At 36.0% G+C, this 16,209-nt stretch overlaps 1 protein-coding gene across 8 annotated transcripts in view; it reads right to left on the bottom strand.

The window, feature by feature from the left end:
- Positions 1 to 2,694: 2,694 nt before the first annotated feature.
- The window catches only part of dmd (dystrophin), a 104,859-nt gene continuing 91,344 nt past the window's right edge, over positions 2,695 to 16,209 (bottom strand). For 7 of the 8 annotated variants that reach the window (XM_058769897.1, XM_058769905.1, XM_058769911.1 and 4 more), the window contains 8 exons: positions 16,142 to 16,180; positions 14,684 to 14,749; positions 14,240 to 14,305; positions 13,528 to 13,686; positions 11,906 to 12,149; positions 8,801 to 8,921; positions 6,199 to 6,291; positions 2,695 to 4,458 (listed from right to left, as the gene is read on the bottom strand). In XM_058769897.1, the coding sequence (XP_058625880.1) occupies positions 4,361 to 4,458; positions 6,199 to 6,291; positions 8,801 to 8,921; positions 11,906 to 12,149; positions 13,528 to 13,686; positions 14,240 to 14,305; positions 14,684 to 14,749; positions 16,142 to 16,180 (886 nt within the window). In that variant the 3' untranslated portion in view covers positions 2,695 to 4,360. The remainder of the gene's footprint in view (positions 4,459 to 6,198; positions 6,292 to 8,800; positions 8,922 to 11,905; positions 12,150 to 13,527; positions 13,687 to 14,239; positions 14,306 to 14,683; positions 14,750 to 16,141; positions 16,181 to 16,209) is intronic. The other variant, XM_058769934.1, reaches the window with a different exon arrangement.

Genomic DNA, 16,209 nt, shown 5'->3' with positions numbered 1-16,209 from the left:
GTTCGTCGAATGGTGTTCCTCTCACCGTGAGGACCCCCGGAGATGTTCAATCAGAGCTGTGCTTTCCTGTCCCCCTCCACCCTTAAGGTTTATGTTGCTGCTATTTCCGCTCACCACGACCCCGTAGAGGGGAGGTCGGTGGGGAAGCACGATCTGGTTGTCAGGTTTCTTAGGGGGGCCAGGAGGTTAAACCCTCCTAGGCCTCCCTCCCTACCCTCTTGGGATTTGGCATTGGTGCTAAGAGTCCTACAAATTGCCCCCTTCGAGCCTTTGCAGTCAGTTGAGTTGAAATTTCTCTCTATGAAAACCCTACTCCTGACTGCGTTGGCCTCGATCAAGAGGGTGGGGGACCTGCAGGCATTTTCGGTTGACGAATCATGCCTTGAGTTTGGGCCGGCTGACTCCAGTGCAACACTGAGGCCCCGGCCCGGCTATGTGCCCAAGGTTTCTACCACTCCCTTCAGGGACCAGGTAGTGAACCTGCAAGCGCTGCCCCTGGAGGAGGCAGACTCAGCCCTAGCTTTGCTCTGTCCTGTACGTGCACTGCGACAGTATGTGGATAGAACTCAGAGCTTCAGGACCTCAGAACAGCTCTTTGTCTGTTACGGAGGACAGCAGAAGGGGAAGGCTGTCTCCAAGCAGAGGATGGCCCACTGGATAGTGGATGCCATCACCTTGGCCTATGAAGCACAAGGTGTGCCCTGCCCGCTCAGGTTGTGTGCTCACTCCACTAGGGGTGTCGCATCGTCCTGGGCGCTGGCTCGTGGTGCCTCGCTAGCAGACATCTGTAGAGCTGTGGGTTGGGCGACTCCTAACAAGTTCGCTAGGTTTTATAGCCTACGTGTCGAACCGGTTTCCTCCTGTGTTCTCACCTCAAACGGGTAGTGGCACTGAGAGGCCCGGCTCAGAGTCGGCTTGCGGCGTTCTTTCGCCTAATTCTCCAGAGAGTTCCTTAACCAGGCAAACCCTGTCGAGTCCTCCAGCACTCCGGCGTCCAGCCAATGAATTCTTGAAATCTGATGTGAGGCTAGTGCCCATATGAGAGACTCTGCTGGGATCCCATATGTGTATTCCACGGTATGCTTATTAGAGCCGTGTTTCCTCTGGCAGACCACTTTCTGCCATCTCTAATGATGCAGCCTAAGCCATCTCAGAGACTTCCATGTGCAATAGGGCCCTACGGGGTCACTTCACATGTCTAAATGCCACTTAACCCCCTCTGGGAGGAGGTGACTCCGCAGTGTGCCTCTTCCAAATGGAAGGGCACGCTTCCCAGTGTTATCCAAGTCCTACTGTCTGGGTTGCCCAAGGAACAACAGTAGTTGATCCTCTCTGTGTAGAGCCCGGTCCTATCGTCTGCCTTATAGGAAGGGTCAGGAGGCCTACACAGGGCACTGGAAGGGGCAGCTCCTGTGGCGCTTTGGTAGGGATCCCAATTCGTCGGTCATCCGACATGACTCGGAGTGACCGACTGAAAGGGAACGTCTCGGTTACGTATGTAACCCTCATTCCCTGAAGAAGGGAATGGAGACGTCACGTCCCGTCGCCACAGTTGCTGTACCACCGCTGGGCGGCCGGGCCACCGGCTCGGCTCCTCAGCGAAAGCATGAATTAATGCGGTGCACCCGCTGCCTCTTATACTCACGCTGTGATCAGCGGCAGCTGGATGCAATGATCACATGCCAATGTCCATTGGCTCGTTTAGTTACACTCGAAGTGGATTGGTCTCTCTGGCGAGATCCCAATTCGTCGGTCATCCGACGTGACGTCTCCGTTCCCTTCTTCAGGGAACGAGGGTTACATACGTAACCGAGACGTTATCTGTATAAATTATAAAACACTATTATGACAAGGTAATGTTTAATTTATTATAGCTTTAGCACCTGCACTTTAGACTTTAGCACCTGCACACAGTGCCAAAACCACTTCCAAGTGGTTTGCTGACCATGCTATTACTGTGCTTGATCAGCCAGCCAACATGCCTGACCTGACCCCCATGTGGAATCTATGGGATATTTTCAAGAGGAAGATGAGAAACAATTGATCCAACAATACAGATAAGCTGAAGCTCAATAGTGCCTCAGCAGAGCCACAGGCTGATCGCCCCGACCAAGTGTTGAGTGAAAAATCCTTTTTTTTTTTTTTGGATTGATCTTAGGAAATATTCAAATATTTTGAGATACTGGATTTTTGACTTTCATGAGCTGTGAGCTCTAATCATCAAAATTTAAACTAGAATATATGAAAATTCCTTTTTGAAAGAAGTTAAAAAAAAAAAAAAAAAAGAGAACTTTTCCCACAATATTCTAATTTTTTGAGATGCACCTGTACAATGCATCTACATTCCTGACAGATGTTAAATCATGGGTGCCCAATCCTCTTCCTGGAGATACACTTACCTGCAGAGTACAGAACCAACCCCGATCAAATCAAGTGCTTTTGAGGATATTAATTAGCTGCTTCAGTTCATTTATTTTATTTTCTATTACCCATTTCACATATTTACACCAAGCCATCAGGTTGGTTTTAAAGCCACATGGTAGCTTGACATTCTTTTTAATATCTAAAATTGAATTCCATCAACATATTTTCAGTTGAAATATTGCTGAGTATGTCAGATGATAATGCCATCGTTTACCTGCACTGTGGCACAGTGAATCCATAATAAAACAAACAAACAAACGGTGGCAAAAATGTATTTCCATTTTTATCAACTAATGCAGCGGCAAGTTAAGAAAACCACAATTACATTTCATTGTCTGGTAAAATAGTCCTTTTGCAATTACAAATAAAATGTATGATTCCAGAACAAGAGTTAGAATCAAATAGCACATCTCAGAAATAAATATGCAGTACTCTGGACATGCTCATCTCCACGGTTGTGCATACATATACATTATGATCATTTATTTCTATATATTTGTTCACACAAAGCATAAAGGTCTAATAAAATGATAAACATCTCAATCACACAGAAACAAACTCGGATGCGTTAAAGAACAATGCAAAGCGGAATTGTCTCGTTTCATCATCTCAGGTGTATTTCTGTAAATTTGCACATTTCCGTAAAAAGTGGATTTTCCGTGCTATTGTTTGCTAGCATGTATAGATGTCAATGACAATAAATAACCCCAGATTAAATTTTCAATTAGACATCTCATTTATGATTATTAGAGCTCAATCATTAAAAATGGCAAATATTCTTACTCCTTAGTTTTAAACTTAACCCCAATTCTGTAACATTTCTGTAAAGTGGATTGGATGTACTTTTCTCTTTTTTATTTGTTACTTGGAAATGGAAATTCAACTAACACCATATGATTTAAACACTAGATCAATTCTCATTCTGTAAGGAACGCAAGCCCATTTCTAACATTTCCATCTCACAATTTAGACTTTTTTCCTCACAATTCTGAGAAAAAAGGTCAGAAATGCGAGATACGAACTCAGTTCAGACTTTTTTCCTCGCAATTCAGTGTTTACATCTCACAATTCAATTTCTTTTTTTTTCCACCATGTAATAAAAACGGGAATTGCGACTTTTTAATCTCACAACTCAATTGCAATTATGAGTTTATGTTACAATTCTGAGAAAAAAAAAGTCAGAATTCAGACAAAAAGTAATTCTTTTTTATTCCGTGGTGGAAACAAGCTTCCAAAAAAAAAATCTCTAACATGAGAGTTGTCAATATTATTTAAATACTATGATCATGATTCTTATTGCTCCATTAATAAGCACAGACAGAGCATGAAGAAAGGGAATATCTGTGAGGTAGACAGTATTTAACCTTAATCATTACGTCTTTAATAACAATAAAAAAAAATCATGACAAATGTCTTTTCTTTGCATGATAGTTGCAGTAGTTGAACGGGATGGGTTACATACAGAAAAACATGTACAGACACACACAGACATGTTTCAAACACACACTCTTTCGCACACGCAAACACACGCACAAGTATAACGGGCTTGCCTTTTAATATGCATTTGTTTTTTTTTGTTACAAACAAAATTAGTCGATAAAGCACCCCTGCGTATACTCAGTCACCCATTTAGATAAAACACTTTTTTTTTTAAAAATGCGCTCCACTCTGTACAAAGACATGGCACGCAATGTTACATGTTATCACATACCTGTCGTTCTATTTTTGTACAATTGCATAGAAGTTTAAAAACCTTTTTTGAATTAATAAACAATTCTAGACTCGCTGTAAGAAACTACTGAAACTACTAAAGATCAAATCTACAATGTGGAACCGCGATCCTTCAGAAAAATAGATTTTTATTTATATTCCCATTGTAAACATATCCTGTCCAGTTGTTGACACTACAAAAGCATGCAACTAGGAGAAGACATCTTCAGTCTAAATCCTGCTCCTCAGTTATTACATTAACCAGCGACTCCATGGCATGTCCAATGTTATCAACCATGTGGAAAAGACTTCCCACATTAGGACCTGCGGGAGATGAAAAACAAAATCTGACATCAGTGTCTGAAAATGCAATCTAACACTAAATGCACTATGCAGCGCTGCTACCAATACATCTCTATAGAGGAACAGAGTATGTTTGTCCTTGTGAGTCTATTTTTTAAATGAGACTGATTAAAAGCGACAGAAGACCATTTATAATGCTACAAAATGAATAAATGCTTTGTATTCATCCAAAAAAAAAAAAAAAAACTGGATAAATTCATCAAAAAAAAAAAAAAACATCAGTTGTTTAAAAAAAAAATCAGCACAACTATTTATCAAAATGTTTCTTGAGCAGCAAGTGCAGAATGATTTCTGAAGGATCATGTGACACTGAAGACTGGAGTGATGCTGCTGAAAATTCAGCTTTGCATCACAGGAATGAATTACATTTTAAAATATATTCAAATAGAAAAAGAAAGTTACTTTAAACAGTAATTTTACAATGTTACTTTTTATTCTGTATTTTTGACTAAATAAACACAGCTTTGGCGAACTTAAGAAACTTCTTTAAACCATAGTGTAAAGTGAATAAGTAAGGCTGGAAAAGAGTGAAAAGAGTAAAGGGTTAGTAAGGATACTAACCTCTCATGGGTTTAGCCGTCCACCTCCTTAGACACAGAGGAAAACAGGAAATAAGAAAAATCAGTAAAGTTGGAATAGGGATAGGCAGTTGGACTGAATCTAAACAGGATTTGTACTGCAAGCACAATGGATGCAACACGATGGTGTTTAATGCTTTAATTTAGTGCTGTCAAATGATTAATCGTGATTAATCGAATCCAAAATAAAAGTTTTTGTTTACATTATATATGTGTGTGTACTGTGTATATTCATTATGTATATATAGATACACTCACATACAGCATATATTTTGGAAATATTTACATGCATATACATTTATATTATATATAAATATATTTAATATATAAACAAAAATAGTTTTCTTAACTATATACATGCATATGTTTGTATTTATATATACATAATAAATCACAGCACACACACACATATGCAAACAAAATTTTTTTATTTTGGATGCGATTAATCGTTTGACAGCTACTACTTTAATTACATAAACGTAAAGTTTTTTTTATTGTTATGCATTTGTAATTCTGTGCTTCTCACAATACATATCCTGTTAAAAAGAGAAACAGCTTAAGAAGAATGTACATCAATGTTAATAATTTCTTTGTTTTAGCATTTGATTAATTACGGTTGAAGACTTATTCTGTAATTTAAAAGTCGTTTTTTAATATTTTACTATACTGAAAAAAGTCCCCCATCATCCATTTATAGCAGGAAGTAGAAACAGTGTTATTTAGCAATTTAATCATGCAAAGAGTAGAAAAGCAGTGGGTCAGAGAAATTTACAGGTGGTGTTCGTCGCAAAATAATATTTTTCTCCATATTGCTTAAAAAGGAATCCAAAATAGTATTAGATCTTAAAATAACTGTTAATTTGCAGTTACTGGCACCTTGCATGCAATGCATTCACAGACTGTGATAACCTGTTTTTGGCACTTTTCTCTGTTCTGACCAACATAAATCAATCAATGGAAAGTCAGAAGCACTATTGTGGATTTTTTTTCTTTTGGTGTTGAAGCAAATAAGAATGCAAAAACAACAAAAAAAACATACTTTTTGGTCCAATTTGAGACTATCTGCATCAGTTTGCTGGATTAACAGAAGTGTTTATAGCAGACAGTGTAGCTGGATTCTCACCTTGGCTGTGCGGGAAGGAATTGTTGAGCTGCTCGATGACGTCCTCTAATCCAGTGCTTGCATCCTGGGAGGGACTGGACAGCTCATCATCACCTGAAACACACAGCAGTGAACCAATTACAACTGAGAACTGACCTTAAAAACCCTGGATGTTGTCCTGCCGCCCATGACATTTCATATTCAAACAGAGACGGTGTTTGCTGCCTGTATTATTGACTCAGAGGATAATACTGAAGGTGATGTTGAGGAATCTCATATACAGTATAATACGGTCCAATGTCTGAGAGCATTATAAAAAATGTTTCCATTTAAAACTTCATTCATTTATCTACAACGTTGTCATTCTAACAACTGAAATTCAGAAACAACCAGTGTACTTCAAATGGAAGTACAGAGTTCAAATAGTCAATGTTACAAATTAAAGATTTAAAAATTATGGATAATCTCATTCAACATCATAACACATGCCAAATGTATGAGAAATGAGAAGAAATAAGCATTGAAGCAGTCAAGTTTGGCTCAATAAAAGTCAATTTTACATTCAAGCAGAACCGACCAAAGTAAAATATCCAAAAGGAAAAACACATACTTGTAAACCATCTTGTTTTGTGATCTTGACAAAAGTTATCTTGAGTTGTTGTCTTTTTGTCAAGAAAACGATGGAAATATAAAAGTAAGATCTCTTTATGTATTATGTCACATAATCATATATATTTCACAACTTACTATAAATCTATAGCCTTTCATTTAACTTTGTAATAAATTAAGCAACAATAAAATCAGCAATAACAAAACAGAGATAGGTCCAACTGAGGTCATTTTGGTAAATATTACAAATTACAAAAAAAGCTATTTTTTTCAGAACTAGCGTGTCACAAGAAAATAACTACCAAAAAAAAAAAAAAAAATTGACTAAAAGTGTTATGTTAGGCTCATGCAATACATCAAAGAAAGCCATTATAAAACAAAAGTCTTCCAAAATGTAAAGAAAACGTAACATTTTTTAAATGTGTATCAGAATCATAGTTGTCACAGCAAGAATGATTCTAAAAATAAATTGACACTGGTTTTAGTTCCACACAAACAAGAACTGTACAAAATAATTAACAGTTACACAGATAAAACAGTAACTAAGAGGTTATAATGTGTAAGAAGAAACATATTAAGCTATTGGGCCATTGACATAACAATAGAAAGGATTTGAAAAAAATGAGGTAAAAAAAAAAAAGAGTATTTTTTAAGGTGCTGAAATTGGCTTTATTTTTAATTTTTTTGCACCTTTTGCTAGCAGTTTGTTTCAAATGGTCTTGTGGTATGATGAATATGTTTTTGAGCAGAAATGACCCATATAGCATAAGAATCATTAAAATGTATACTAATCGAACAAGGATTAGAAAATGTTGTGAGAATTAGTAAACACATCACACTGCACAACACCGATGACACTTTTCATGCCAACTACTCAAGTCCTCTATAATCTCAATATATTAAAAACATAAGTACTGTTTCCCTACTTGTATTCTCCCCAGATACTCTCTCTCTATATCTGGGGTGAAATAAATAAAGGCAGTAAGTACACTATAGGAAGGCATTATAGATGACCTGAATTGCAAATGTCAAACTGCACTTATAAAATGATTGGTGTTTTTTCTTCAAATACTTTTTGTTGGAACCTTGTTGGACCGTGTTTTCTTCAAAAGACAACAAATAAAATGTTGGCTAGCAGTTAAGGGCAAAAACACTTATTTTGTGTCCATACGTGAATAAAAGCTCCCTGTGTTCCTTTTTGTTTGGCACAGATAAGAACATTGCCTCTTTTTATCCGTTCTGAAAATCTTTTGCTGAAACCAGCCTGGGCTTCAAGCCAAGTCATACAATGACAGCTTCACAAGTACAGCTATTAAACATAATAATTACTATGCATGTCAGTAAACTAGTCAAATTAAGAAATGAATTAATACATTTTTAACCGTGGGCAGATAGAAGAGATTGCATTAATGACTAGCATTTACTTGTACACAGAAAAATTCAAGATACACCAAAATGGAAGACAATGCGCTGCCTATTATTTGAATTAATAATAAAAAATATTGTGTTTACACAACATATATTCCATTTCTATGGAAGTTTCTGCCATGGAATAAATATAAAAATAAAATAGAAAAGGTAATTGCAACTTTTTGTCTCACAGTCTGGACTTTTTTGTGTCATAATTGTGAGATATAAAATTCAGACTTTTTTCTCTTGCCGTTTATACTTCGGACTTCTGTTTATGTCTTAGTTCTGACTTGTTTCTCAAAATTCTGAGAAAGAGTTTGCGTCTTGGAACAAACTTGTTACAAACTCGCCACTGAGTTCTTTTTTCTTAACATTGCGAGATATAAACTCAGAATTGCAAGAAAAGTCCGAATTGTGAGATAAAAAGTCGCAATTACTTTATTTTTTATTCTGTGGCTAAAACAGGCTAAGGATCAATATGCAATGTACTAATATACTTCATTGACTATTATTATTTAGCCTGCTTAAAAATTTCAAAACAAGTTAAATCTATTTAATGAGTTAGGTTTAAACTGGTTAAACTGAAGTTGTTAGGGACATTTACCCATCGTCTCTGTGGTTTGGCTTGCGGCCACACGCAGTGAGGCCAGGCTGGTGTCAGATCTCGGAGAGGCAGTGGAGGGGGAGGACAGGGCAGTGCCATTCACCTTGGACTCAGTCTGTGGCTAGGACATAGGTAGAAAGGAACCATATAGATTAGGCAGGGGACTGGACTCAAACATCAGCACTGGGTTGTACTTCTGTATTTCCAGATTCATTTGAAAACATTCAAGACTTCACATTCTTTTACTGCCTAGTTTTTAAAACCTCACAAAACCCTCTCCAAACATTTATTGACGAGTTACTGAATTTTTCCCCAAGGACTTTCTCTAAACATTAACAATTGCAGTATAAAACAAGAGCAAGGGCTCTTAGAGTTGCTGTGTTTTTGCATCATTCAGTTTTTCAGAAACGAGACAGTCAAGACAAAAGAATATCACAAGGATGCACACAAAAGAGTGGATTTGATGCCGCTAAAATATAGAAATAAAATAACCCAGACAGTTAAAGTGTTCAAAAAACACTTTAGCAAACTAACTGTCATTCATATGTACAACAATATTCAGGGCGGAATATTGTGAACATACTATATTATTACAACAATGTTAACACATTATATAATATAACCTTTTAATGTCTGTTTCATATACATCCATTAATATAATAATATTTATTTATTTATTTCAAGTACTACCGTTAATTACTTTACTGTTTAAAAGTTTGGGACTGTAACTCTCTTATGTTCACCAAGGCATTTATTTCATAAAAATATTACAATTTAAAATAACTATTCCTATTTTAATATATTTGACAGGTTTTCTATATTTTTTTCAGGATTCTTTGATGAACATTTGATTAACAGAAAGACCATACTACATTTTTGATCAATTTAATGCATCCTTGATTATTATTTACTCACGTATCTTATAATTGATACACATTTACAATTACAGTACCTAAAAATAATCTGCTTTGATGATAAACTGGTTTGTCACTGCACAACTATTTAAAGTGTGCTTTAATGAGTGTGTTTAAAACTTCCACCATTAAAAATTCATAACACAAGACCAAACAGCCCTCTTGAATAAAGAGTGCGCATATGTTAAACATAAGAACATGTTTATTAGCATATAACAGAGATAAAAAGTGAAGTAACTGATGCTACTAAAACAAGAAAATACACTGGTAGGTAAAGGCTTGATTGTAAATGTAAAGAAAACTGAAGCTGAGGGTCATAAAAAAAAAAAAAAAAAAAAATCATCAATGAAGTGAAGCCAAAATCCATTGGCTCTGGACAAAGTGAGAGCTAATTTATCTCCGTGTTTATTGAGTCTGGTTCTTCTAGCTCCAAGTCGGCCACTGGAAGGAGCTGGAGTCTAGTGAGATTTTAGTTCAAAGGGTCCACAGAGAACACATGAAGCCATTTCTTCAAGAACAAATCTGATATAAATCCATTTGGCAGAGACCCCCAGTCGACTAATGTTTTTTTAGAAGTAAGCATCGAGACATTACGCTTCATTCATCAAGACATGATGCAGACAGAATATCTGATTTCCCCTCTATTCAAGCAGAAGGAGACTGCTGAAGAAGTTGACATCAAACAAACTCCACAAACAAATTACAGAGAGAAATGGGTTGCTGGAGGAAGAATGACAGGTCGCTCAAAATGTTCTTTTGGCCACCTAAAAGATCTGGCATCCCTCCTCAGCTTTAATAAGGACAGGATAAACAATGCATGTTGTGTGGCAAGTATGATTCAACCTTCTTTTAAATATTTGGTATAAAGTATACTGCCAATAAGGACAGAAAAACACTGTCATCTGACGAAAAAAAATAAAAAGTACATTAGCACACTATAGACCTTTTCAAACAAGACTAAATAATTCTTTAAAAAAAAAAGAAAAGAAAAAAAGACAAATTCTAACTATTCCAACCATGTCTGATCAAATACACTGATTGAACAACACAACAAAACCAAACCCTTGAATGATTAGAGTACAACATTTTGGTATGAATGAGTCCATACAGATGCATTTAATTTAAAATCTTGTCCATGTATTTCATGCTAAAAATGATTAGCCGTGAATATGGCTGTATACTTAACACAATCAATATAATTTTGGCTTGCACAGTGCTGTGGACTAAACTGAAATAATTCTAAGTAGTAGTTATTATACAGAACAGTGAATGCCAACAAATGTCCTGCTAGGACAATTAACAGAGATGTCTGCATTCAAACAAAACAACATGAACTAACAATATTCCATACTATAGTTCCAAGTCTTTGGTTTAAACATCTATGAAAAAAACACTGCAATTTTCAAACTCAAAAGAAAGAAAAAATCTTTGATGACCAATTTTAAATTTAAAACAACGTCTTCAAACCACACAGTTGCAGAAAAATAACATCTTTAAACAGATGAAACATTTCAGGAAGATTGTGTCAAAATAAATCTTAGACTCTTTAACAAATTCCTGGAACTTGCAACTGTACAAAATGCATATGCAGATGCAAATCCCAGCTCTTATACAAAACATTTTCTATATTCATCCTGACAGCATCTAAATTTAGCATAAATGTTTCCTTTAACAATTTGTTAAACTGATAAAACCTATTAAAACGCCTCATTTTGACCAAATTTTTAGGAAACATTACATGTGTCCTTCATAGACCATATATAAAGAAGTGCCAGAATGCATTGCAATGAGTCAAGAGAAATATCAACTATAAATATACTTAAGATATATTAATATACTGAAAAATATCGACCTTTCCCAACAAAGTTAATTATTTATAGAACTACAAATATGACAAACATTAAAAGCCAAAAATTGACATTAAAATTTACCAATGCTCTGGCCATTTCATTTCTTCTGTCAACAATCAAAAGGAAGCACATGAACAGTGTTACATTCCACAGCTATGATTTGAAATACGCCTTGTGAATTATCAGTGTGCGATCCGAAGACATTTCCTCGTAGCCAAGTTTAGACTTAAGACAGCAGCTGACACAACTGCTCGGGTTCCTTCAACAACACTTCCAAAAGTTGTTTTTCACTGGCAGAGAGTATAAACATTGATAAAATCTTAAGGATATGCGCCACCCACCTGCTCAAGTAACTGTCTAAGGCGTTTGAGCTGTGATTCCAGCTGTTTGTTGTGATCCTCCAGGATTTGCATTCTTGCTTCCAAACGTCCCTTGTGCTGTCGCAGTAGTTTAGCTTCAGCGATCAGTTCAGCGTCGCGTGGACTCTGGGGTGAGACGGGCAGCATCTGTGGGGGTGAGGGCAACGGCGACAGACCCTTGTGGTCATGCGCCTTCTTCAGACGATCGTACTCTGCCTGCAGCTTCCTGCACAACAGGGAAGACAACTTCAGAAAGAAGCCCAGAAAACAGCGACTTAACAAAAAGGCAGAGTCTGACAAATAAACAAGCATGTGCTGTTAGCATAGACTGCTGGTTTTCTATGGCATGGTTGGCAGACCATGCAGCAAAATACCATACTGTTTAAGTCTTGATGCATTAAATCGAACAAAAATAAGTAGTAAGTAGTCTATTTATCAAATAATCCTAAAAGAAGCATCACCGTTTCCACAAAAATATTAAGCAGCACAACTGCTTTCAACATTGATAACAATAATAAATGCAAGCAAATCAGCATTTTAGAATGATTTCTGAAGGATCATGTGATTCAGATTGCCATCACAGAAATATTTCTGCAAACAGTTATTTTAAATTATAATCATTTGTACACAATATTAGTTTTTATTGAATTTTTAATTGAATAAATGCAGCCTTATGAGCATGAGAGACCTTATAAACCCCAAACTTGTGAAGGGTACTGTATATTTTTTGAAATGCTGCTCATATATTTTAGGGTTCGAAAATACATATTTGAAACAATATTAAATCTGTTTGATTATTTCTGCTTTCTCATCTACTCACAGTATTAATATAGCTCACTGTGTGTAATATTAGACTCGAATGTGTAGCCCACTTGTAGCGTACATGACTCAGCAGCGTGGGAAGGTTTGTGTGTGCTAGGTAGTACTTGATGTTTTTGAGCATATTTGAGAACAACTTATTGAAAGCACAATCAAACACTTAAATCTTAAAGATTAATATTACAAAATACAGATGAGCTAATATAGAAAAAGATATAGGGGCATTTTTATCTGTGAAAGCTGATAAGCCTGTTTATTAACTATGCCCAATTATGGTTAGCTGCATTTTATTATTATCATCATGGTAACACTTTAGAATAGGGACCAATTCTCGCTATTGCTAGTTGCCTATTATTAACATATTAGCTGTTTATTAGTACTTATAAAGCACATATTCTGCATGACCTAATCTTAACAGCTACCAACTATTAATAAGCAGCAAATTATGAGTTTATTGAGGCAAGAGTCGTATTTAATGGTTTGTTAATAGTAAGAATTGGACCTTAAAATTAAGTGTGACCATTTTCATTAAGCATTTTGCTGGAAACATTTACGGTTGGTGACCAACTTTGAGAATCACTAACTTAATGCATGATACTTAAGTGATTTACAAAAATCGCTGTGCAAGTAAATAAGAGGAGAGAGCCGTTTTATTATCAATTTCTGAAAATGTAGTGTGTCATCCCAGACATATGCTGATGAAATACAATCCAGTGTACACCCATCCTATTTAATTTAAAAAACCAATCATTTGAATTGTAAAGGAAATGGAGATGCAATCAAACCTGTTTTCCTGCTCCAGATCGTTGAGCACTCTCTCAAGCTCTCCCTTCTCTTCAGTCTCCATTGAGATGAGGATCTGAGCGGGGCTCTGCGGCTGGCTGAGAGGAGAGCCTTGATTCAGACTCTGGCAGTAGTGCTGGATCAGCAGATGCTCATCATCCCTACAATAACAACAACAACAACAACAACAGCACTCCATTTCCAGTTCACTACATCACATCCATTGCTCAAGATTTCAATTATCATTTGCTGCCTTAAACTCCTAATAACTGAAAAATACAAGAGCTCAATCGGCTTGTGAGCAGTAAGCTGGTCTAAAAACAATCCTATTGTTTTAATACCACAAAAACTGCAGTATAAGAGCATTTACATGTAATCGTTTTATAATAATTCAATCTGAGCGTGCTGGGAAAATGATATGGGTTCATTACCGATCTCCACTGCTTTGTGTACGGGTGGAAAGAGCTTATATGAGAAATGTATTTTATTTATTATAAAACGAAAGTTAATCTGAAATGACATGATTTTTAGAGAAACTCTTCCTATGATATGCACTTTCATAGACACATTTGCACATTTTTAAGTTCAAAAGGAGATGCTTTTAGGCAACTGCAAGCGGTTAAAAGTATGCAAAGTGTAAGATCAGTTTTAGGTTCTACACACACTATTAGATTTATTTATGTACAGTAGAGTGTAAAAGAGTTGCAAGCTCACATGCTTTCATTGGGTGATACATTGTCATTCACATACGAGCCATTTTGGTTCTCCATTTCAGCTAGCCTGTGAAAACACAATATCATTCTGTATTCATTCATGAACAGCTCATGCAGTTGCATTCGTTCACATCAGTAAGGCACCAACTAACATGCTCAACATTAACGCAAATGCATTTTGTGTGTTACTAAACACAGCAAGCAACGGTCATATTCAGAAATGCGTATTCATTCTGTTACCATTCATCAGGTTAAAATATAAAATTTCAAACCTTGAAAATATATCAATCATGGAATAAGTGGTAAATTTCTACTGTGTGACACATTTGTACCATTGTACGGTATACACCATCACATTACCCAGCCCTAATGCGATGCAAGTCTGGTCTCTTAAATATACAGTTACACGGTAACACCAAAATAACCATGCTTAAAAAAGACCGACCTGCTAGCGTAATGCTCGATGCGTGAGTGGGTGTCGTCATGGGAGAGTTGGGGGGAAGATGCCGGCCTACCAGTGACAGAAGAGCAAAGGTCAGAAAACACGGATGAACTAAATATATCAATATTATGTTATGGAGAAAGAACGTTTTATTTAACTCTGAGCATTACTATACAAATTAAACAGGGTTGCTATACATTCAACAGAATCAAATATAAGGACATAAAACAATAACATTAATCAGGAAATACTATCCCACTATTATTTTAGTGACATACTATCATGATTCAGCTCAATTTGGTCAAATGAGCAAACCTTTTCCCCAATATTTGGAGCTAAATGCAAATACTCAATATAATGATTAACCGTTTGGGGTCTTTAATAATTAATATTTCTGAAAGAAGTCTCTAATGCTCACAAGGTGCGCATTTATTTGATGATAAATACAGTACATACAGTACAGACAATTTAATAACTCTATTTGAATAATTCAGTAAAAACAGTAGAATTGTGAATTAAAATAACGATTTTCCTATTTTAACATATTTTAAAATGTAATTTATTCCTGCGATGACAACACTGAATTTTTAGCATCATTACTCCAGTCTTCTGTGTCACATGATCCTTCAGAATCAGAAATCATTCTAATATGCCGATTTGTTGCTCAATTATTAATAATGGCTTCACTAAAAAAAAAAAAAAAGCAGTGATACATTTTTTTCAGAACTCTTTGATTAATAGAAAGTCTTTACTGTTATTAAAATTTTTAATTACCGGTAAATATCTTTTTTTCAATACTTATAAAAATGGTGTATCATGAAATGTTTCTTGAGCATCAAATTTGCAGAATAACTTAATGCTCAGGATATGTTTCTTCTTATCTTCTTTGCTAAATAAAGTATTAGTTTCTTATTTAAAAAAAAAAAAAAAAAAAAAAAAAAAAAAGACGCCAAACTTTTGAACTGTAGTGTATGTTACAGTGTAGCTCACACCCAGTGATTTAACATAATGATAACCCTTTTTAAAAGAGTACCTACACCACAGTAACATGTTAGTCTAGCAGATGAATGGTGGAAGCCATGGGATGGATACATTCCAAAATATCTCAGTTTTGACAATGAGATGAGTGTTTCATGGAGAACAGCAGAAGACTTTTTTTGGAGTGATAAAACAGCTATATCACTATAGGATTTGCTTAAATTTGCTGACCAATAGAACAATGGACGCTGCACTGAACTGAAGAAATTGTAGAAACTCCATTCTGATTTACTCTTTCAAATTTGAGTTTCAATAAAATTTTGACATTCAAATGCACTTAATATCAAATTAGGACTACGGGTCACATTGAGAGTGTGATGTGAAAATCCTGAATGTTCTTCAGTGGCACTGTTTGCATTACGTGATCCAGTAAGCAGCTTGTTGTGGATGTGCGTGAGCGTGTTGGTGTGTGGATGTACTCACGGATGGTCAACAGGCCAGAAGTTGATCAGTGTAACAGGACTGCAAGACAAAAAAAGATGTAATGATGG

This window comes from Onychostoma macrolepis, chromosome 01, assembly GCF_012432095.1.
Source record: "Onychostoma macrolepis isolate SWU-2019 chromosome 01, ASM1243209v1, whole genome shotgun sequence".
NCBI lineage: Eukaryota > Metazoa > Chordata > Actinopteri > Cypriniformes > Cyprinidae > Onychostoma > Onychostoma macrolepis.
The sequence above is the reverse complement of the archived record's forward strand: the minus strand, read 5'-3'. Positions and strand labels throughout refer to the sequence as shown.